A 24,203-nucleotide genomic window follows, 5' to 3' on the forward strand; every position below is an offset into this window, starting at 1 on the left:
AGGACTAGAAAAAGGAGAATAGCAAAAAGCAGGAGAACAGGAAAAATGCTGGTTGACTTGAAAAAACATACAAGATGAACTGGCACAGAGAGACAGGAAACACAGGGATAAATACACTGGGGAAAATCAGCGACACCTGGAGGGGGTGGAGACAATCACAAGGACAGGTGAAACAGATCAGGGTGTGACAAAATCTGACCATAATTCTATCTTCCTGATTCCTGCTTACAAGCAAAAACTAAAGCAGGATGTACCAGTGACTCACTCAATACGGAAGTGGTCAGATGACGCGGATGCTACACAGACTGGAATATGTTCCGGGATTCATCCAATGGCATTGAGGAATACATCACCTCAGTCATCGGCTTCATCAAAAAGTGCATAGATGACGTCGTCCCCACAGTGACTGTTCATACATGTCTCAACCAGAAGCCATGGATTACAGGCAACATCCGCATCGAGCTAAAGGCTAAATCTGCCGCATTCAAGGAGCGGGAGACTAATTCGGACGCTTATAAGAAATCCCGCTATGCCCTCAGACGAACCATCAAACAAGCAAAGCGTCAATACAGGCTCTGACGCTCGTCAGATGTGGCAGGGTTTGAAAACTATTCCGGATTACAAAGGGAAACCCGGACGCGAAGTGCCCAGTAACGCAAGCCTACCAGACGAGCTAAATGCCTTTTATGCTCGCTTCGAGGCAAGCAACACTGAAGCATGCACGAGAGCACCAGCTGTTCTGTATGACTGTGTGATAACACTCTCGGTAGCCGATGTGAACAAAACCTTCAAACAGGTCGACATTCACAAAGCCGCTGGGCCAGACAGATTACCAGGATTTGTACTCAAAGCATGTGAGGACCAACTGTCAAGTGTCTTCACTGACATTTTCAACCTCTCCCTAACCGAGTCTGTAATACCTACATGTTTCAAGCAGACCACCTTAGTCCCTGCGCCCAAGGAAGCGAAGGTAACCTGCCTAAATGATTACCGCCCCGTGGCACTCACGTCGGTAGCCACGAAGTGCTTTGAAAGGCTGGTCATGGCTCACACCAACAGCATCCTCCCGGACACCCTAGACCCACTCCAATTTGCGTACCACCCCAACAGATCCACAGATGACGCAATCGCAATCGCACTTCACACTGCCCTTTCACACCTGGACAAAAGGAACACCTATGTGAGAATGCTGTTCATTGACTACAGCTCAGCGTTCAACACCATAGTGCCTATGAAGCTCATCACTAAGCTAAGGACTCTGGGAGTAAACACCTCCCTCTGTAACTGGATCCTGGACTTCCTGACGGGCCGCCTCCAGGTGGTAAGAGTAGGCAACAACATGTCTGCCACGCTGACCCTTAACACTGGGGCCCCTCAGGTGTGTGTACTTAGTCCCCTCCTGTATTCCCTGTTCACCCACGAGTGGGTGGCCAAACACAACTCCAACACCATCATTAAGTTTGCTGATGACACAACAGTGGTAGGCCTGATCACCGACAACGATGAGACGGCATATAGGGAGGAGGTCAGAGAACTGGCAGTGTGGTTCCAGGACAACAAACTCTCCCTCAATGTGAGCAAGACAAAGGAGCTGATCATGAACTACAGGAAAAGGCGGGCCGAACAGGCCCCCATTAACATGGACGGGGCTGTAGTGGAGCGGGTCGAGAGTTTCAAGTTCCTTGGTGTCCACATCACGAACAAACTATCATGGTCCAAACATACCAAGACAGTCGTGAAGAGGGCACGACAAAACCTTTTCCCCCTCAGGAGACTGAAAAGATTTGTCATGGGTCCCAAGATCCTCAAAAGGTTCTACAGCTGCACCATCGAGAGCATCCTGACCAGTTGCATCACCGTCTGGTATGGCAGCTGCTCGGCATCTGACCGTAAGGCGCTACAGAGGGTAGTGCGAACAGCCCAGTACATCAATGGGGCCAAGCTTCCAGCCATCCAGGACCTATGTAATAGGCGGTGTCAGAGGAAAGCCCAGAAAATTGTCTGAGACTCCAGTCACCCAAGTTATAGACTGTTCTCTGCTACGGCACGGCAAGCGGTACCGGAGCGCCAAGTCTAGGACCAAAAGGCTCCTCAACAGCTTCTACCCCGAAGTCATTAGACTGCTGAACAATTCATAAAGCGGTACCGGAGCGCCAAGTCTAGGACCAAAAGGCTCCTCAACAGCTTCATCCCCGAAGTCATTAGACTGCTGAACAATTCATAAAAATCGCCACCGGACAATTTACATTGACCCCCCCCCCCCCCCCCCCCCTCTTGTACACTTCTGCTACTCGCTGTTTATTTGTTACCTATGCATAGTCACTTCGCCCCCACCTACATGTACAGATTACCTCAACTAGCCTGTACCCCTGCACACTGACCCGATACCGGTCGCCCTCTGTATATAGCTTTGTTTTTGTTGTTCTTTTTGTGTTACTTTTTATTATTACTTTTTATTTTAGCCTACTTGGTAAATATTTTCTTCCTCTTGAACTGCACAGTTGGTTTAAGGGCTTGTAAGTAAGCATTGCACAGTAAAGTCTACACTTGTTGTATTCGGCGCATATGTGGCAAATAAAGTTTGATTTGAAGGGACTTTTCTTTTTGTGCAGCAATCTGTCGTTTTTTATAAAAACTTAATTCTCTGTGACCTCTGTCAAATTGCACAACGTAATCCAGTTTTCCAATGGAGTATGAAGTTAGCGACTTCAAACATGCACTACCACGCGATACTTTTATAAATATCAATTTTTAATGCTTACTGTGTACCTGTGCGTGTGTAGGCACCTAGCACTATGGTTTGATTAGCTGAGATGGAGTTTGCAAACAAAATGGACACTGGATTGATGAAAATAATCATATCATTCTGACAGGTAGGCGCAGGCTACTTTGTAGCTAGTTAACGTTTAATAGAGAGGGGTTTTGGGAAAGTCTTTCCATCTGCCAGTGAACGGTTAGGCCTATCATTAGCGTCGCTATATTTTTCCTGTTCCTTAATTGTTTGAAACCTGGAAGTTTTACTTCATATTATGAGGCATGTCTCTTTTACCTTGCTTCGTAGCCTATAGTCAAAAACCTACCATAGAAACGTGGAACCAATTATTTTTTATAAAGGCATACTCATTATGCGTTCTCCTGTTCTATTGGCTTTCTTTCAACTGCATTTCATTGTATAGAAGCTAAAGGTATTATCCTAATCATATTAACAAACCATGATAGTTGTTGCATCTTTAAATCCCCCCTATTTCAAAGGGATATTTCCATCTATGTCCATGAAACCGCTTGCATGTGCTGTGCGCATTTTAGAATGGTGTGTTTCCACAATTGCATTTTTGAACATTCACGCGTAGGCCTACTGCCGTGTGTGTATATTGCTGCGCCTAAAATGTGAAGAAATAATGAAAAATAAGTGGGTATACCTGCGTACACCCTCCACTACACCACTGCCTGCATGGTTCTGGTAACAGTTCCAACCGAATGTGAAATCTGAAACCAATTGAAGCTGGGATTTCCCTTCTACCAATGTATTCACTCTTCAGACTGTCCATCAACTCCTGGCTCTCTCCCTACTTCACAGCCACTGACAAAGCACATTCCTACAATCAAATCAAATTGTATTTGTCACATTTGTCACAATACAGTAGGTATTACCTTACCGTGAAATGCTTACTTACAAGCCCTTAACCAACAATGCAGTTCAAGAAATAGAGTTAATAAAATATATACTAAATAAACTCAAGATAAATAATCAAATCAATCAAAAAGTAACACAAGAAATGTACATAACAATAACGAGGCTACGTACTGTACATCCTTACATCGTAGCACAGCAGGAGAGAGTGGTTTCATTACTATAGCACATTCAGATACTGATTTATATCCATTAATATTTTTTAAACAAATAACTATTTCTGTTAGTCATAGATGGACAAGTTAATTAATATGAGATGAAAGGCGAGTTCCTGATGAGTTCAGGAAGCCAAGCTAGAGCTCTGTGTGACGGTTGGGGTAGATGTTTTGATCAAGAGAGAACCTTAGAAATGATGCACATTTTCTCTAATACTAAACATACAAATATATACTTTACAGTTATAAGGAAGGTTAAATATATATATATATTTTTTGAATGTTATTGTACTATATTTAGAAAGCATATGTAATTTCAAGCCTTATTCATACAGTTTTGTTGAATACCAAATACATCATATAGAATATTTAATATTTTCATATTTGTACTATGTAATTGAGCTTGTGTCTTTAAATGTGACTACTCCTCAGCAATTTATAACTATTTTTACCAAAATGGTGAGATTTTAACCTTAGAGTATGCAGCATTACTAGTTATTGCTTATGGTCTTCTCATGATGCAGTAAATAATTACTTTTGGGGATTACATAGATTATATTTTAGATTACTTCAAATTCTGGTCATTTTTACCACAAATATATATTTCAAAATTTTAAAAATGAAATGATTCTACAATCAAATGATGGCAAATCTACATTTTAGTAATAATGTGGATTGTACTAAACCTATAGTATTTTAGTTTTATAGGATATGCAAAATAACTGTAATTTTGCTAAAACATCAGTCTGTTATGGTAAATTTATATTTCAGATAACATTATTTACATGTCTAAAGATATTTTGATAAGAATTAAGTTGATATTTTGCGATGATTGTTGCTTTTTCCAATAGTTTCTGGGGCCAAAATGTCCACGTATGTAAAATACTGTATGTTGGTAATTTGAGAGTTAATAAACATGTTGGTGTATTCCACAGAGTACAGCCTAGAGCCTTGTGAAGATGCAGGAGTGCCAGCCTACAGCCGGCGAGTTGGTTTCCAGTTTGGTGTGGGGGACTCACTCATTTTTTCCTGCTTCCCGGGTTATCGATTGGAGGGGGACCACAAGATCACCTGCCTGGGGGGAGGCCGGAGGGTCTGGAGTGGAGCCCTGCCAAGGTGTGTGGGTAGGTGGACACATGCTTTCATTTCATTTGGACAAACTGGGAATACTTGTACTTTGAAAAAACTTGTACTATACTTTACCCATGACAGGAGAACATACAATGTAATGCAAGTGAATGAGCTAGTTTCTAATGGATTGATTGATTTACCTCAATTGCAGAAAAAAGTAAAATTGTTAATTTACAATCTCAAGAATATAACTCAGCTCGTTCCTATTATCAATTACATACTTTTTTATGGGCAGAGTTTGGACACAGTTATACACATATCATATCTATTGTGCTAACAGATGATCTGGCTGTCATTTTGTCATCCCCTACAAAGAACCTTGTGCTTTCCCATAAAAAGTTCAGTAGAGAAAATTAGGCAATCACCCCACGATAACTTAACTCGGGCTCAAGCTCACACAGCTCAAGTTCTACAGGCAACATCTGCTTCTTTCTATATCTGAGGAACAACATCAGAATATTAACTACAAGGACATCCAATTCCAGCACAGCCCTGAGCCTTTGTGACCAACACACACTTAATTCAGAGAGCCGTTCATTAATTCATATTCCTCTCAAGTTTTTGTTGTGGCGATTCATCAATATGCCATTGGGTAATATTCCAACAGGTGCAACACCTGATTGGCCCATCAGTGGGTAACAGAGCAGCAGCTGCGGAAGTATTCTGGGTTCAACCTGCTGAATATTTGTGGTGAACTCTTCTCTCTGGGTTAAACTGCTCCTTTAATGCCCCTCTTCAGTTTCATGACCGCCAGATATACATTTTCTCACAGGTCTTCTAACTCTCTCTCTCTCGTTCTGTGGAATCAGCAGCTTCTAGTGTGTAGGGAAATTTGACAGTTCTCTAAAGTTAATTAAGATATTTTTCTTGCTTCAAACCCAGATTGCCATGAAATGTCTTAATATCAAATTATCTCCATTCCTCTGTCTCTCTGACTCTCTCTCTTTGGCTCATTCTCTCTCTCCTGCTCTGTTTCTCTCTTTCCTGCTCTTTCTCTCTCTGTGTCTCTGCCTAGCTGAATGTGGAGCCACTACCGTTGGGAGTGAGGGGGTTCTGCTATCACCCAATTACCCATCCAATTATGACAATAACCATGAGTGCATTTACCGCATTGAGACGGAGACAGGGAAGGGCATCCGTGTCACAGCCACTCACTTCCAGCTACATGAGGGGGATTACCTGAAGGTGAGTCTCACACACACACTACACATCACTCATACACTACACTGGATATTTACTCTGTTGATGTTACACATAAATACTGCCCCACGCATAATCCTCTTACTGCAAGGTGCATAAATGGTTAATAAAGGGCTCAATGTGGGACTTTTTCACTGCACCATCTTCTCTTTGAATGCAGTTTGAATATGACCCAAGGTAACTTGTAGGAGACCAGAGCCAGTGACTCAGTCAGATCATGAACTATTAATGCCTTCATTTACATTACATGGTGACAGAGCTTGAGGCATATAGAGCACTGTGAGGGAAATACGTTTTTAACAATCCCTGAAGACCACTAATTATACAGATATGTTATTGAAAACAAGAGAGGATAAGTGTTCTCTTTGAGTGTAACATCATATGAGAAATCTGAAATGCCTGTGCATGTGGCTTGTACAATTAAATGTTTTTGTTAATCTTTCATCATACATTCTGTGCATCTAATAGCCAATAATTGAGGAAGTGGAAGGGGATTCAGGAAGGAATGTTTATCCTAATGGCAAAGTTCTTGATTGAAAGAATACATTTAAAGTTTTATTGGATATCTTATACCGACTATTTCCCATTATAGTGCTATCTAATGTACAGAAGTGGCACTGCTTATTGCTGTAACAAATAAAGATTATGGGCCTCCCGAGTGGCACAATGGCATTGCAGTGCTAGCTGTGCCACTAGAGAGTCTGGGTTCAAGTCCAGGCTCTGTCGCAGCTGGCCGCGACTGGGAGACCAATGGGGCGGCGCACAATTGGCCCAGCGTCATCCGGGTTAGGGGAGGGTTTGGCCGGCAGGGATATCCTTGTCCCATCACGCACTAGCAACTCCTGTGGCAGGGCGCAGTGCACGCTGACACAGTCACCAGGTGTACGGTGTTTCCTTTGACATATTGGTGTGGCTTCCAGGATAAGTGAGCATTGTGTCCAGAAGCAGTGTGGCTTGGTTGGGTTGTGTTTCGGTGGATGCACGGCTCTTGACCTTTGCCTCTCCCGACTCCGTACGGGAGTTGCAGCAATGAGACTAGACTGTATCTACCAATTGGATATAATGAAATTGGGTAGCAAAAGGGTTCAAGGATTCTCCGACCTCCTGCATTGTTTGCCATTGTGTTTCTTGTATTATAATGATTTTGCGGAGACTGAAGGATTCCCAATAATGTTGCATTCATCTAATGTTTTAGTTCTTACATTTTGTTCTTCCAAATGAATTGTATTTTATGTTGTAAATTGATTGGTCTTGAAACTTTCTTCTGCATTGGAAATGCTCAGTCAAACACAGGAAATATATTTTCTCCTCATTTTGGTCTTGAATTATGTAACCCAGCCTACTACTCTGCTCAGGGTTGAAACAATGTTAACTGTGTTAGAAAATTGGAAAACTGACATTGATTTATGATGACCTCTGCCATTTTTTTTATTAAACAGCACACTTCTCTGTGTAGTCTCAATATATACAGTATGTTATTTGGAAAAGGCACCCTTCTGGTTTCCCCGCATGAACATGATTCTCCCTTTGTCTTGATCACTATCCTTTGGAAGGCCCACACTTTAAATATTCTTCCTTTGTGTATGCATTCATAGTATGTATGTAGAATATGTATCTTTATTGTTTTCTTGATTGATTGAATACTAACTGCTCACTCAAACTACTCACGCTGCCACTCTGCGAATAATGTAATTGTACTGCAAGAGGCTGCATACTGTACAGTCAAGGTGTGAATTACAGAGGAGCCAGGTGGGCTTAGCTCCCCTGAATGAGATATTAGCTGCCCTAACTGCAACAAAAAAATTGGGAGGGGTTTCTAAATAATGCTAATTGAACCATTCTCCTATTTCTTTCAAATGTAGTGTTAAATATGTTTTACAGTGGTAAATATGAAAATAAAAGCTTCTAAATTTAACAAACACCCCCACCACTTTGTCATGGTTTTAACCATTTATTTCTATGTGGTGGTGCTGTCCATTTAGTAGTGTTGAATTTCAGCCTCAGCGGAGCTCCTTTACACGTAAATTTTCCTTTGTACTTCTTCATTTTCGCCATTTGTTTGCCATGCATCCTTGATAAAAATAGCCTTTATTCCAATGTATTAGATTTATCAGTTGATTTATCATTGTTTGCTTTTGTCAGTCAGCTGTTTAGAGCGCTCATTGCTTTGTTTTTCAGATGCGCACGGGTATTGGTGTTCTCCGTGGCTAGAAGTAATGGACCATTTAATTAGCTTTATCATTTTCTATAAATATTTGTTTTCTTTCCTGGATCAGCTGATGATGGTCGACAATATCACTAGACAACTAGCCTAAAGCTAGACACCAATGCGCATCCAATCCATCCAACAAGCAGGCTGGCTATCCGATAATGACAGTAGGCCTATAAGGTGACTTATAAGCCTACTGTCATTAACGTTCGGTTAGAAGCATTCGATTTTGCAATGGCATAGGCCTACGTTATTTGGGATTTGTGTGCCCATGGGAGCTGTTTTCATGGCGAAACATTTCATGGCGAAATGTTATGTAGGCATAGTTACACTTACAGGGCATTCTCCAAGATCCATGATTCGTACAAGGTTTAAGTTACATTTTCTAATTAAATTGTTAAATGCTTAATAATTACAAATAACACTGTCATTAATGCCATTAATGTAAGAAAATACATTTTGTGATTTACAGTATCAAAACATGTTTTGATTCTACTCATGTATTATATTGAATGTAGGCTACCTGTTCTGGGTGTATTCATGTGTGTTAAATTGTCTCGGCTAAAAGAGGGTAGGCAACCGACAGTGGTGTAGGCCTAGTGGAGGGTTAACACCGTTTACTCAGATTTTCAGAAAAATGCATTGAAAGTATAGGGAGTGTTACCTTTTTTTTTTAGAAAGAGAAAGGATTTCAGAGTTTACTCACCTTTTTTTTACCATTACATCACTGGCTACTGGTAGGCCTATTTGATGTTCATGGTAATACACATTGTAGCCATTTGAACTTGTATGTTAGGTTGAGGTTTTTCCAGGGACAGTTTCAGACCCATTTCAGGTGTCCCGACTTTTTAGGCTACAAAAAAGGTCAATTTGGCAGCAAGACGCATCAATGAATATAAGCCTAAGCAATGGCAATCACTGAATGTCAATAGGCACACTGTTTGGTGTTTTGTAACAAATGTCTATTTCCATTCATCAAATTGCGTGAGTATACAATACATGCAGTTTGGAATGGTTTTCTGAGTGGGTGAACATGCACAGGTAGCCTACTTTTTGAAGTGATTTGTTTGAAAATCAGATGAAAATATCATGACTGGTTGTGTTCATGCCACATTAAAAGGTAAATCATTTACATTTAAAATAAAATTGAGACCCCCCTGAATCACATGGTGTAATTCGCACTCTGTATACAGTATGCTATTTATTAGCGTGCTATTGTGGTCCTCTGTACCCCAGTTGGTAGATTATGGATCTTGCGATGCTATGATTGTGGGTTCAATTCCCGGGACCACCCATATGTAAAACATTGAAATATGAATGACTGTAAGTAGCATTTGATTGAAGTGTATGGTAAATATAAACTGTACCAGTCAGAGTTTTTATTTACTTTGACTATTTTCTACATTGTAGAATAAAAGTGAAGACATAAAAACTATGAAATAACAATTCAAAATAAATTTGAGATTCTTCAAAGTAGGCACCCTTTACCTCGATGAGAGCTTTGCACACTCTTGGCCTTCTCTCAACTACCTTCATGAGGAATGCTTTTCCAACAGTCTTGAAGGAGTTCCCACATATGCTGAGCACTTGTTGGCTGCTTTTCCTTCACTCTGCGGTCCAACTCATCCCAAACCATCTCAATTGGGTTGAGGTTGGGTGATTGTGGAGGCCAGGTTAACTGATGCAGCACTCCATCACTCTCCTTCTTGGTCAAATAGCCCTTATACAGCCTGTAGGTGTGTTTTGTGTCATTGTCCTGTTGAAAAACAAATGATAGTCCCACTAAATGCAAACCAGATGGGATGGCGTATCACTGCAGAATGATGTGGTAGCCATGCAGGTTAAGTGTGCCTTGAATTCTAAATAAGTCACAGACAGTATCACCATCAAATTACCCCCACAACATCACACCTCTTCCTCCATGCTTCACGGTGGGAACCAAACATGCAGAGATCATCTGTTCACTTACTCTGGACTCATCAGACCAAAGGACATATTTCCCCCGGTCTAATGTCCATTGCTCGATTTTCTTGGCCCAAGCAAGTCTCTTCTTCTTATTGGTGTCCTTTAGTGTTTGGTTTCTTGGCAGCAATTCGACCACGAAGGCCTGATTCACGCAGTCTCCTCTGAACAGTTGATGTTGAGATGTGTATGTTACTTGAACTCTGTGAAACATTTATTTGGGCTGCAATCTGAGGCTGGTAACTCTAATGAACTTGTCCTCTGCAGCAGAGAGAACTCTGGGTCTTCCTTTCTTGTGGCGGTCCTCATGAGAGCCTAGCGTTTGATGGTTTTTGCAACTGCACTTGAAGAAATTTTCTAGTTCTTGAAAATGTCCGTATTGACTGACCTTCATGTCTTAAAGTAATGATGGACTGTCGTTTATCTTTGCTTATTTGACCTGTTCTTGCCATAATATGGACTTGGTCTTTTACCAAATAGGGCTATCTTTTGTATACCACCCCTACCTTGTCACAACACAACTAATTGGCTTAAACGCATTAAGAAGGAAATAAATTCCACAAATTAACTTTTAACAAGGCACACCTGTTAATTGAAATGCATTCCAGGTGACTACCTCATGAAGCTGGTTGAGAGAATGCCAAGACTGTGCAAAGCTGTCATCAAGGCAAAGGGTGGCTACTTTGAAGAATCTCAAATATAAAATATATTTTTGTTTGTTTAACACTTTTTTGGTTAATAAATGATTCCATATGTGTTATTTCATAGTTTGATGTCTTCACTATTATTCTACAATGTGGAAAATAGTAAATATAAAGAAAAACCCTTGAATGAGTAGGTGTGTCCAAACTTTTGACTGGTACTGTATGTTATTATGGTAACGATTTACTTTGAGTACACATCCATAGTGCATTTATTACACATCTATTAGCATTTCATGAACTTGTTATAACAGTTCCCACCTGCATTATTAAAGGTTCATGAAATATATCCATGTCATATCTAAAGTAGATTCATGTCATGCTCTGCAAGATCTCATATTTAGGTATCTTAATAAATGTATCATTACAATGGCAGCGTAGTGTCATCATTATGGCTGTTCACAAAAGTGTGCTTCTCTCATACCAGTGATAGGGAATATGCCAAAAGGCCAAACAACATTTAGAAAATTATGCTGATATATAGCCTGTACTAGCCCCATTTCCCCCACCAGCCAGTATAGGCCTGTGACGTATGTTCTTCTTCTTCTCTCTGAGGTCAATGGTGCTTGAAGATCTCCGCAGGGTTGATTCCTCTGGGTAAATCTTACGTATCAAATCATGTAGTTGAGGGTTATATCATAACGCTTTCGTAATTAATTAACAGCCCTCCTCCACAACACAGTGAGGCCTAAGATGGTCATACTGGGCTATAACGCACACATGAAGGTTATATGTATGAATTACATGCAGTCAAAGTAAAGTCAAATCTATTTTCCCATTCATAAAGCATTTATAGCTAAGCACTTCATGGTAATTAACTGAGCAGTTTGCCATCTGATCTATAACGCCATCATTAAAGGTCTATGTATGAAGTATATGCAGTCAACATACTGTCATTTCTGTTTTCCCATTCATAAAGCATTTATAAAGCATTTATAAAAATGTCTCATTTATCAAAATGAATACGGACACAACGCAAATGTCAAAGGAAATATTACAATTTAATTTACATTTTCCAGACGTAGGACAGAAAACAATTGCTGAGGACATCGCCGAAGAATCACGCTGTTGGCATTTTTCAGTTTGAATTTTCTTGAGTAGATTTAACAAAGATTGAAATCAAAGCATTCGAATTCAATTATCCATAAATGCTTAGCTATAACTGCTTTTTGCATGGGAAAATAGATTTGACTTTACTTTGACTGCATAGAATTCATTAATAGACCCTTCATGTGTGAGTTATAGACCAGTATGACCAACTTAATTGTGATGTGGAGGAGGGCTGTTAATGAGTTACGAAAGAGTTATGACCCTCAACTACACAATTTGAGCCGTAAAAGTTACCCTGAGGAGTCAACTCTGTGGGGACCCCATACACTCTTGACCTCAGTGAGAAGAAGAAGAAGATAAGTCACGGGCCTCCCCCGGCTGGTGGGGGAAATGGGGCTAGTACAGGCTATATATATATATATATGTATATATATCAGTATAATTTTCTAAATGTGGTTTAGCAGAAGCATGCTTTTGAGAAACAGCCATAATAATGATACTAAGCTCTAATTGTAATGATGCATCTATTAAGATACCTAAATATGAGCTCTTGCATAGCATGACATGAATGCCCTATGGATATACTATAAATATATTTCATTAATGAACCTTTAATAATACGATTAGGACCTGTTATAACACATTCATTAAATGCTTATGGAGATATGTAATCAATGCGTTATATATACTGTATATAGTCAAAGTAAATTGTTATCGTTATTATTTATATTATTATTATTATATTACCTTGAATATTAATAGTATTTTGAGAAACCTGTGAGTTATAGTGTTGTTCTTTCATCAACAGGTGTATGACGGAAAGGATACTTCATATCGTCTTCTTGGCAATTTCTCCAAAACAGACATGTACAATGCCATCATCAACAGTACCTCAAATCACCTCTGGATTGAGTTCAACAGCAACGGCACTGAAACCAACAAGGGATTCAGACTGACGTACAGCAGTAGGTAGACTATGTCCTAGAACAAATGTGAGACAGCCTCTATAGATATTCCCTGATTCGTGTTCAAACAGGCTTTACTGAAAAACTGGCCCCCTCAAGACTAACTAAATTTCCAATTCTAAGCTTACAGTGGTTCCTCCTTTAAAAGTTGCGAGCTTACCTTAAAGGTAATTTGTGGTTTAGTACGGTACCCTGCGTCACCACTTCATTGCTCCAGACCAGCACAAGAGGGAGTTAGAGCACTGATTATGCTTTTGGGTCCTACTGTGTCTCTAACTGACAATGAGTGGGCGACATAAACCTAAATAGAAACTGAAAAGTGTGCAAGACTTCAGTATTACTTACTAAAACTGTTGTTACACAAAGGTTTTTATTATTTTATTTTGTTATGATTATTTTTCTCTTACTGTAGTACTGTAGGCCACTCCCGACCGGTCACTTTGTACAGTGTCTCAGTGGCGCAATGGTCTAAGACACTGCATAGCAGTGCAAGCTGTGTTGCTACAGATATTGGTTCAATGGCCTTGACTGGGAGACCCATGAGATGACTGTAGGTTTTTGGTTTTTGTCCTTCCAAAAAATTTAAATAAATCATTCTAAATAACAAACTGGCTTTATTTACAAATTAGTAACAATGTCTCACCCCATGTTCAAGAAAAGCCTTTTTCTCGCTCATTTTACGTTATTTGAAAACAAAATCATCTCCAAAATATTCAAGGGGCATTGCACTAATAATGGCGCTGACTAGGGAAACGTTCCCGCTGTTTTGTTCTTAGTGCCAGTCTGCACGTTCAAACTAAAACAATGTAACTAATAATGGCGCTGACTAGGGAAACGTTCCCGCTGTTCTGTTCTTAGTGCTAGTCTGCACGTTCAAACTAAATCAATGTAACTAATAATGGCATCTTTATGCTTTCATCAATAAAATAATATATAATAATAAATATAACTGAATTACAGAAATATCCTCCAATCCTCTATAATGTGCTGTTAAAAGTGGTGTAGGTCTTATTTATTTAAAGAGCATATTGAAGTTAGAAGCAAAAGCCTACATCTATTTTAGCACCGTATCGCGCTGCTCTGATACAAGTATGTGTACTGGTCTTGAATCTCCGTTTGGGTATTGGTTAGATTTGAATTAGAAAATTTGGGTGTAGAAATGTTATGCTTTTAGTGTAACCTTTATTTAACTAGGCAAGTCAGTTAACTCTAACGAGTCACAAACCCGGATCCGGGATCCCCCCCATCAAAAAAGCTGACTAGCATAGCCTAGCCTAAAGCCACAGGGATATCATATAATAAAATGTTCATGAAATCACAAGTCCAAGACACCAAATGAAAGATACACATCTTGTGAATCCAGCCATCATTTCTGATTTTTAAAATGTTTTACAGGGAAGACACAATATGTATTTCTATTAGCTAACCACCATAGCAAAAGACACAACTTTTTTTTCCCACCATTTTTTTCCTGCATAGGTAGCTATCACAAATTCGACCAAATAAAGATATAAATAGTCACTAACCAAGAAACAACTTCATCAGATGACAGTCTGATAACATATTTATTGTATAGCATATGTTTTGTTCGAAAAATGTGCATATTTCAGGTATAAATCATAGTTTTACATTGCAGCCACCATCACAACTCTCACCAAAGCAACTAGAATAACTACAGAGAGCAAACGTGAATTACCTAAATACTCATCATAAAACATTTATGAAAAATACACAGCGTACAGCAAATGAAAGACAAAGATCTTGTGAATCCAGCCAATATTTCAGATTCTTTAAGTGTTTTACAGCGAAAACACAATTTAGCATTATATTAGCATACTACAATAGCCAACCACACAACAGCATTTATTCAAGCCAACAGTAGCGATAACGAATAAACCAGCAAAATATATTAATTTTTCACTAACCTTCTCAAACTTCTTCAGATGACAGTCCTATAACATCATATTACACAATACATATATTGTTTGTTCGAAAATGTGCATATTTAGCGGCACAAATCGTGGTTATACAATGAGCTACATTTTGTTGGCCAAGCTGCCAACAAAATGTCGGGAGAAATCTTGGGAGAGGCACCTAATCTAATCAATAACTAATCATAAACTTGACTAAAAAATACAGGTTGGACAGCAAATGAAAGATACATTAGTTCTTAATGCAACCGCTGTGTTAGATTTTTTAAATTAACGTTACTACGACATACAGCGTGCGCTAAAGCGAGACCGCACCGAAATTAATGGCCGAATAATAGTTTTACATTTTTCAACAGAACAACGAATTAACATCAGAAATAGTTCTTACTTTTTGATGAGCTTCCATCAGAATCTTGTGCAAGTGGTCCTTTGTCCAGAATCATTGTTGCTCGGTTGTAGATTGCCGTCTTCAACTTAGGAATTAGCAGCAAACATTAGCCATGTGGCGAAGACGTGTCCAACTCACCATAACGCAGGACAAAGAAATATCCGAAAATCGCAATATACTGATATAAATTGATATAACTCGGTTTAAAATAACTACATTATGATGTCTTTAACACCTATATCGAATAAAATCAGAGCCGGATAAATCTAAGGCCTATAACGAGAGCTTTCAGAATGCCATCCTGAGGTCCTCCTCTGCGCCATGACGAACGTTGAAAAGAGCGCACCCCCGGTTCCATGAGCCTTTATATGGCCTCAGATCTGCCTAGCAACACAATTCCAATTCTCACTGCTTACTGACATCTAGGGGAAATCGTATGCAGTGCATGTCGACTCATAGATCACATGCAATTTAATAAACTGACCCTGGAACAGAGCATCGATTTCAGATTTCTCACTTCCTGACAGGAAGTTAGCTGCAACTTGAGTTCTGTTTTACTCACAGATATAATTCAAACGGTTTTAGAAACTAGAGAGTGTTTTCTATCCAATAGTAATAATAATATGCATATTGTACGAGCAAGAATTGAGTACGAGGCAGTTTAATTTGGGAACGAATTTTTACAAAGTCGAAATGGCAAGAAGTTAAGAACAAATTCTTATTTACAGGGACAGCCTACTCCTTCCTCCCTGTCGGGGAATTGAACCCCGGTCTTCCACAGGACTGGATTCTTTAGCTAAATATCCCAGTACTGTACTCCCGACCGTCACGTTGTACAGCTCCATATTTTCCGTTCCATCATAACGGAAACCCAGAGGGTTTTTCGTTTTCCTTGAAATAGAAACACCATAGTATGAATCAAATTAATCCCAAACTCTGAAAGTAATTGGAAAGGTAGATACAAATTATGTGTGACATTGTGGTTACAATAAAGAATGTAAACAAGATTTTTATTTACAGTAGTGATGGACAGCTGGTGGCATTTTGAAACACTTGTAGCCCGATTAGCAGGACAATAGACTCTTTATAGCCCTGCTACTACCCTGCAATGTATCCGATGCTTAAGTACTCTGAAGTGTTACATTTCTAACTCAAAACAGCAGTACAGTATTTATTCACCAAAATCTTTATGCTTTCGTAAATAAAATAATAATAAAAATACTTTTTCAAAATGCTGATGTTTATTTAGTTATGGATCCATAGAATTACTATTGTAACGATTCTCCTCTTCGTCTGAGGAGGAGTAGGAAAAGTCGGACCAATGTGCAGCATGGTAAGTGTCCATAATAGATTTTTAATAAATCAACTGAACACGGAACAAAATAACAAAAACTCGAACAAACAACCGAAACAGTTCTGTATGGTGAAACACAGACACAGAAATTAACTACCCACAACCCATAGTGGGAAAACAGGCTACCTAAGTATGATTCTCAATCAGAGACAACGATCGACACCTGCCTCTGATTGAGAACCATACTAGGCCAAACACATAGAAATATAACACACAGAACAAAACATAGAATAACAACATAGAATGCCCACCCCAACTCACGCCCTGACCAAACTAAAATAAAGACATAAAAAAGGAACTAAGGTCAGAACGTGACAACTATGGGAATAAATATCACTGAATTACAGAAATGTCCTCCAATCCTCTAAATATAATTATTTGCAGAGAAATATTGGAACAATGGTGTCTAATGAAGGTAAACAAATAGTTGCTTACTGGAAAATATTATTTCAAACACATGGTCATGTTGTACAAAGACATTATGTCTATTAGCAGGGCTATATTTTGGCCTTTATGGGCAGCGCACAATTGGCCCAGGGTTTCTCTCCCTCTAAAAACAGAAATAAATGTTTGGCCTTTACAATTATTATTTTGGCCTTTATTCAGATTACAATCGCTCTCTTTCATTTTTTTGAAAACTAAATAACCTCCAAAATATCGTTATATATGATCAAGTTGATGACACAGTCATATAGCCGGCCACTACATAAAGCTGAGTGACTCACTCATTCATGGCTTTTGATCAAAATAAATAAGTACTAACATTCTTTCTGATAGTCTTAAATAAAGAAATGTTTTGGTTATCCTGACCTGGGCACCATGTACAGTATTATAATAGCCCATTATGGGATATTAGCAGGACAATATACCTTTACCAACACCTCTCTGTATTTTGATCATTTGTGGATGGGGGCTCCCGCAGTGCAAACAGATGCAGGTTCGATACCCGTGCCGACCGCCACCGGGAGACCCATGAGGCGGCTTTCAGTTTTAATTTAGAATCCTCCAATCCTCTATATGTAATTATTGCCGGAGAGTCACATCATATTTTTCGATATACTGTAGGCTTACCGTAGGCGACATGAGTCTCACAAGTGTATGCTGTTAAAAGTGGTGTAGGTCTTATTTATTTAAAGAGCATATTGAAGTTAGAAGCAATAGGATTTGAAGCTAAAGCCTACAACTATTTTAGCACCGTTTTGCACTGCTCTGAGATAAGCATGGGACTGGTCTTAATAAATCAATGAGATTTTAAATTTCACTTAATCTCCATTTGGGTATTGGTTAGAGAATAGTCAGTTAAGAACAAATTCTTATTTACAAGGACAGCCTACTCCTTCCTCCCCATTGGGGAATTGATCCCCGGTTTCCTGCGTGCCCTGCCCGCACGACACGGGGATTCTTTAGCTAAATAGCCCAGTACTGTACTGCCAACCGTCACGTTGTACAGCGCCATATATTCCATTCCATCCTAATGGAAACCCAGAGGGTTTTTCATTTTTTTCTTGGAATAGAAACACCATAATATTAATCAAATTAATTAACCAAGTACCAGTCAAAAGTTTGGTTAAAATCATTCCAGGATTTTTCTTTATTTTTACTATTTTCTACATTGTAGAATAATAGTGAAGACATCACAACTATGAAATAACACATATGGAATCAGTTAAGAACAAATTCTTATTTACAAGGACAGCCTACTCCTTCCTCCCCATCAGGGAATTGAACCCCTGTCACCGGCGTGGCCACATTCTCTAGTGCAGCCATTATTGAAGGTACTTGAGGTCACCGAGAAAGTCTGGACATGGCCTGCTCTCCCTTATGTAAGTTAGGTTTCTTCAGAAATAAATCATTCTAAATAACAAACTGGCTTTATTTACAAATTAGTGAGAATGTCTCACCCCATGTTCAAGAATTGCCTTTTTCTCGCTCACTCTATGTTAAATGAAAACGAAATCTCCAAAATATTGTTACTTTTTAAAGCGATTATTATTATTGTTATTATTATTAATTCATTTAGAATGATATAAAAAAAACTTTGATATTATAAGACATTCTCACAGATTCTAATGGAAAATGCCCCTTAGATATTGATTTAGAATCTTCCAATCCTCTAAATGTAATTATTGGCGGAGAGTCACGTCATTGAAAAAAATATATTTTTATATACTGTAGGCCTACCAAAGGCAAAATTAGTATTGGTTACACTACAATTAGGGTGTGGAAATGTTATTCCCTTTAGATATTAATTTAGATTCCTCCAATCCTCTTATGCTGTAGCCTACTCCCAACCGTCACGTTGTACAGCGCAATATTTTCCATTGCATCCTAACGGAAACCCTGAGGGTTTTGTTTTTTGTTTTTCTTGGAATTGAAACACCATAATATTAATCTAATTAATTAAACCAAATTTCTTAAAATCAATGTACTATGTTATTACAAAAAAGGTTTTACATTTTCTACTAATGCCAATAGGTGTGGTGCAGTATGACGCAACTTTTAAAGGAGGAACCACCAACAACAAAAAGGCCTCGTATTGTATGTTTAGTCCTTGTTTACTTGCCCTATATGAACAGTATTATCTTTCACATTAGTTGAACGTGGTCTGATGGACAACCTCTACAGGTAGAGGCACAAATGTATCTTGTTTCAAGAATGTATATTTTTTGTAAGTAAGTACAATATTGTGAATTTCTCATGAGAGAGTCTAGTTTAAGATGGTAAACAAAAGAAATCTATAATGCCAGTGAGCGTTGCAGTTGTGCTTTGAGACAGATATATCTGCTCCCATTCATTCTACAATAACCTTGAACTACAATATTGCATGCTCAAGGCTGATGTATGAAAAGCATCACTAATATAAAGTCAAACTAGAATGCTTGAAGCAGCTTGCTTTATTTCACCAGACAGATGTCTTTTTTATTGTTCAACCTTTGTCATTAATGAAAATAAATGAATGTTTGTTATGTTTGAATGAGTAACAGTCTCAAATCTGTCTTTGTAGGTTTTGACCTCGTCAAGTGTGAAGAGCCAGGAACTCCGAATTACGGATACAAGATTCAAGATGATGGCCATTTTGCAAACACATTTGTGTTGTACAGTTGTAACCCTGGCTATACTCTCCATGGAAGCAGCACTCTGACATGCCTAAGTGGAGACCGTAGGGTTTGGGACAAACCTTTACCTTCCTGTCTAGGTGAGTGAGTCACAGCTGAAAACAAACAAATCTAATCATCAAGGATACAATTCCTTATTATGGTGAAACACTTACCATTCCTAAGTAACATTTTGTTTACATTTTAATTACCATGGTAATGGTCAAGTTCAAGATGCCCATACCAAAGGATTCATTTTCATCTGATGCGTTTGAAAATATTATACCGTTTTACCAGTCAACATGGAATTTGTTGTGTTGTCTGCATTCTGTCCCACTGTTATTAATATTGTACTGATTCCATTATATGACCAGCTTTGCCAGTTACGCTCTCTCAGGCTAACTCCGAGTCAAACCCCGGGCTAACATGCTGTCATTTATAGTATACTGAAATAGTTACGCTAGTTAACAGCTTTGAACATGTATCCCCTAATGCTGGCTATATTATTGCCCCTAAAGCTATACAAACTGTGTGTGTCTCCCTCTTAATTGAAGTATGGACAGTCTGAGCTTTCTGTACTGGAGAGAACTGATACATTACAGTGTCATTCTTCAGCCTCATTCCTTAATTAGCCCAGCTCGTTTCAGACAAATTTCCATACAGCCGAAAAGTAGCATGGAAAATGGATGACATTGCCTTAGGCTGCCATTGTATTTTTTATTTCCTTTGAACGATGCGACATAATAGGGATATCCTCTCCTCTTTTCCAGTGTCGTCAGCAGTCACTAAAATAATACACATGTATTTTGAGACGCTTGAGAACATATTTGATTATTTCAAGTGCATGTAATGATGTGATGTATTATGTAATGTTTATAAATTCAGCTGGTTGATGCCAGAGAGAAGGCTAATTTAATCGGATTTCTATTTTTGATGATATGAGACATTTTGGTTTCCTTATCTAGCTGAATGCGGAGGCCACATCGCAGGTGCAATATCTGGACGGATACTCTCCCCGGGTTACCCTGCACCCTATGACAATAACCTCCACTGTACCTGGTCTATCGAAGCGGACACAGGCAAAACCATCAGGTACAGTATCTCACAATAGGGACACACCCCCTTGGAATAGGCAATTAGATACACAATAGCCCAATTTTTCTTGACTCCATTTAAATTTGAAATGAAATCAGTGAGTTTATAGCGAGGCGTGTCTAGTATAGCGGAGCATTTGTTCTGCTGCACTTTTGGAAAATAAGCTGTGATTAAATGTGCCATTGCTGATTGCATTTCACCCCACTGCTAGCCTTCCTACCATTAGCATCTATTCCTTCAAGTCCATTACTGGCTTCTTAAAAACAAAACAATAACCCCCAAGATAAACCAATTATGCACACTTGAAATGCCATAGAAATCAGATATGCCAATTCAGTTCAACCAATTTACAGATGAAGGAGGAGGAGAGATACAATTGACATCACTGGCTATTAGACTTTATTAAGGAAATCTTCTCAAACCCGACCTCTTTAAAGAGTATCTTAATTAAATCTCATGACACTTGTCTTTTCCTACTAGCACTGACTTTGCTGATAACTACTTTGTTAAGGGAAAATGTAATTACTACGATAGTGATATGTTGTTGTCTCACCTTTATGAATGCACTAATTAAAGTCGCTCTGGATAGGACCGCCTGCTAACTGAATAAAATGTAAAAATGTAAAAATCTAAGGAACTCATCCTCTCCCTAATTATTGCTGAACATAACTGAAACATTCCTTAAATGGTTTGGTGAGCAAGACTGATCTAATATAGATGTTTCATTGGTCTGAGACATTACTTGAGAACTGGTTCTATAGAATTCCAATGATATTTTCTTATTACAAGTCAGTAGCAACCCTTGGTCAGTTGATTTATAGAGTATTGTTGAGTGTGTAGGTGTTTGTCACAGATGTAAACCAATGGTAAGACCAGACTTCAGTATGAAAGGTTCTAATTCTTAAGGAGGTGCATAGTGTGTAATCAATATCGCCCTCCCTTTCTCTATTTAGCCTCCACTTCATAGTGTTTGACACGGAAGTGGCTCATGACATCCTGAAGGTGTGGGACGGTCCAACAGAGGGGGGTTTCCTCCTGAAGGAATGGAGTGGGTCAGCTCTGCCCGAAGACACCCACAGCACCTTCAACATCCTAACGCTCCAGCTTGACAGTGATTACTTCATCAGCAAGTCAGGCTTCTCCATTCAGTTCTCAAGTAAGTAGTACCTGTCACAATGGACCAGAGGAATTCGGACATGACATTCTATTCAGTAGCTTTTCAGACAAAGGCTACAGTATGTTTCTTGAGATTTCCCTCTCTTTATCCTACTCTGGGCCATGTATAAAACACTGTTATGACAAATCCTTTTGACAAATAAGTATTTCATACAAATATATGTAAATTCAATTGAGCATAGCATTTGTATATAAATGGCAAATATTTTCTGGAAATATGATTTAAAAGACAATTAGTCTCCACAAATCAGTTTGCTGCCAGTCCAATGATTTCAACACATGAAATTATGCTTATATCTTTATCAGCCGTTGGCTGAAAGAAATGAGAGTTGTATGATTTAAAACCGTCCTGTCAAAATGTTTATAAGGGATTCATTTGTGTGATTTCAGCTACTACTGCGACGACCTGTAATGACCCCGGGACACCCCAAAATGGGACACGTTACGGGGATAGTCGGGAGCCTGGGGACACTATCACCTTCCAGTGTGACCCAGGTTACCAGGTCCAGGGCCTAGACAAGATCACCTGTGTACAGCTCAATAACAGGTTCTATTGGCAGCCAGACCCTCCGACCTGTATAGGTATGTTGCTTTGATCTCCACAGTAATGGAGAAATAATACATTTCTTTTCATGGCTATACCTGTATGTCATCAAAGGGTTTGTACAATAGGTAGATGATCCCTTTAGGATTATTCTGCTGCAAGAAGGTGATTTGGAATGTGTATATTAGGCCTATAGCGCCCCACTGTCTTATTTTCATTGAAGGATTTGTGGTATCTGAAAATACATGTAAGCAGTGTTTTATGAACTACTTACTGTTGGTGTTGGGCACCCAACCATTCATTTGCATCAGTTTAATTAATTTATGTTGAATGAGTGACATGTTTATTATAAGAATTCATGAATCCTTAAGAATGTAAACCATGCCTCAGTAGAGTGTGAATCCCTGTGCGAAGAATGATTCATCAGTAACTGAAATGTAATTGGCATTTTCTGCCATTGTCAACAAATCCTTTGTCAGACAGTACGCTTTGTCACTTCTAGTCATTTGACATGTTTACTACAACACTGATCATTGTTTGATGGAAGGCCATTTATAGGCCGAATCATTAGTAACGGTGGAAAATTACTAAGGTTATAAAAATATTGCTCTCACAGACCCTCCCAAACAAGCACATGATTGACAGGATTTTGCTTAGCACACACACTTAAATTGACAATAGAGCAATGCTAAAAAGAAAAAGCAAAGATGCTAGTAACCCTTCTGAAGTTGCAGGAAGGAATTCCATCACTACTGTTTGTCACTGAATGTCTATGGGGGCCTGTTTTGTCACTTCAATCACCGTAAACATTAAATGTGTTGGAGACATGTCGTATTAAAACCTGTGTTGCCCTCACTCTCCTTGTTGTGATAGCTACCTGTGGCGGCAACGTGACAGGCGCTGCTGGGGTAATTCTATCACCCAACTATCCACAGCCCTACCCTCCAGGAAAAGAATGTGACTGGAGAATTAAAGTCAACCCTGACTTTGTTATAGCTCTAATTTTCAAAAGGTATGTCGCTCATGCTACGCTGTGAGCTACCCACGGTAATAAGGACCAAAGTCAAAGAACAGATGGAAAGAGCGAATCCACTCTGTCTTTGTCAGTTTGGCAATTACCGTAAACAAACATCAAACACTTCTGTGTTTGAGGTGAAATAGTTAGCCTTTGTTCAAATATTATCCAAATCGATGTGTTGTACTGTATTATCCAATATCCCTAGATGATACCTATAAATGGAATAGCTTTTATAAAATGTATAATTTTAGCTTGTGTTACTTTTTTTTTTTAACCTTTATTTAACTAGGCAAGTCAGTTAAGAACAAATTCTTATTTTCAATGACGGCCTAGGAACAGTGGGTTAACTGCCTTGTACAGGGGCAGAACGACAGATGTTTACCTTGTTTGCTTGGGGATCCAATCTTGCAACCTTTTGGTTACAAGTCCAATGCTCTAACCACTAGGCTACCTGCTGCCCCAAAGTTATAGGCCTACAGTGTGATGAATTTAGAATACTTGCTAGCTGTGTATGTACCCACAGGAATTACATTGACTC

The 24,203-nt window shown here is 39.0% G+C and overlaps 1 protein-coding gene across 1 annotated transcript in view; it reads left to right on the plus strand.

Annotated features, from left to right (window-relative positions):
* The window catches only part of LOC139571177 (CUB and sushi domain-containing protein 1-like), a 572,617-nt gene that overhangs the window by 423,061 nt on the left and 125,353 nt on the right, over positions 1–24,203 (plus strand). The window contains exons 21-28 of the mRNA XM_071393795.1: positions 4,782–4,970; positions 5,993–6,162; positions 12,908–13,064; positions 19,742–19,933; positions 20,798–20,924; positions 21,881–22,083; positions 22,494–22,685; positions 23,521–23,659. Of these exons, the coding sequence (XP_071249896.1) occupies positions 4,782–4,970; positions 5,993–6,162; positions 12,908–13,064; positions 19,742–19,933; positions 20,798–20,924; positions 21,881–22,083; positions 22,494–22,685; positions 23,521–23,659 (1,369 nt within the window). The remainder of the gene's footprint in view (positions 1–4,781; positions 4,971–5,992; positions 6,163–12,907; positions 13,065–19,741; positions 19,934–20,797; positions 20,925–21,880; positions 22,084–22,493; positions 22,686–23,520; positions 23,660–24,203) is intronic.

The sequence above is a fragment of the Salvelinus alpinus genome, chromosome 3 (genome assembly GCF_045679555.1).
Source record: "Salvelinus alpinus chromosome 3, SLU_Salpinus.1, whole genome shotgun sequence".
In the NCBI taxonomy this organism is placed as follows: Eukaryota; Metazoa; Chordata; class Actinopteri; order Salmoniformes; family Salmonidae; genus Salvelinus; species Salvelinus alpinus.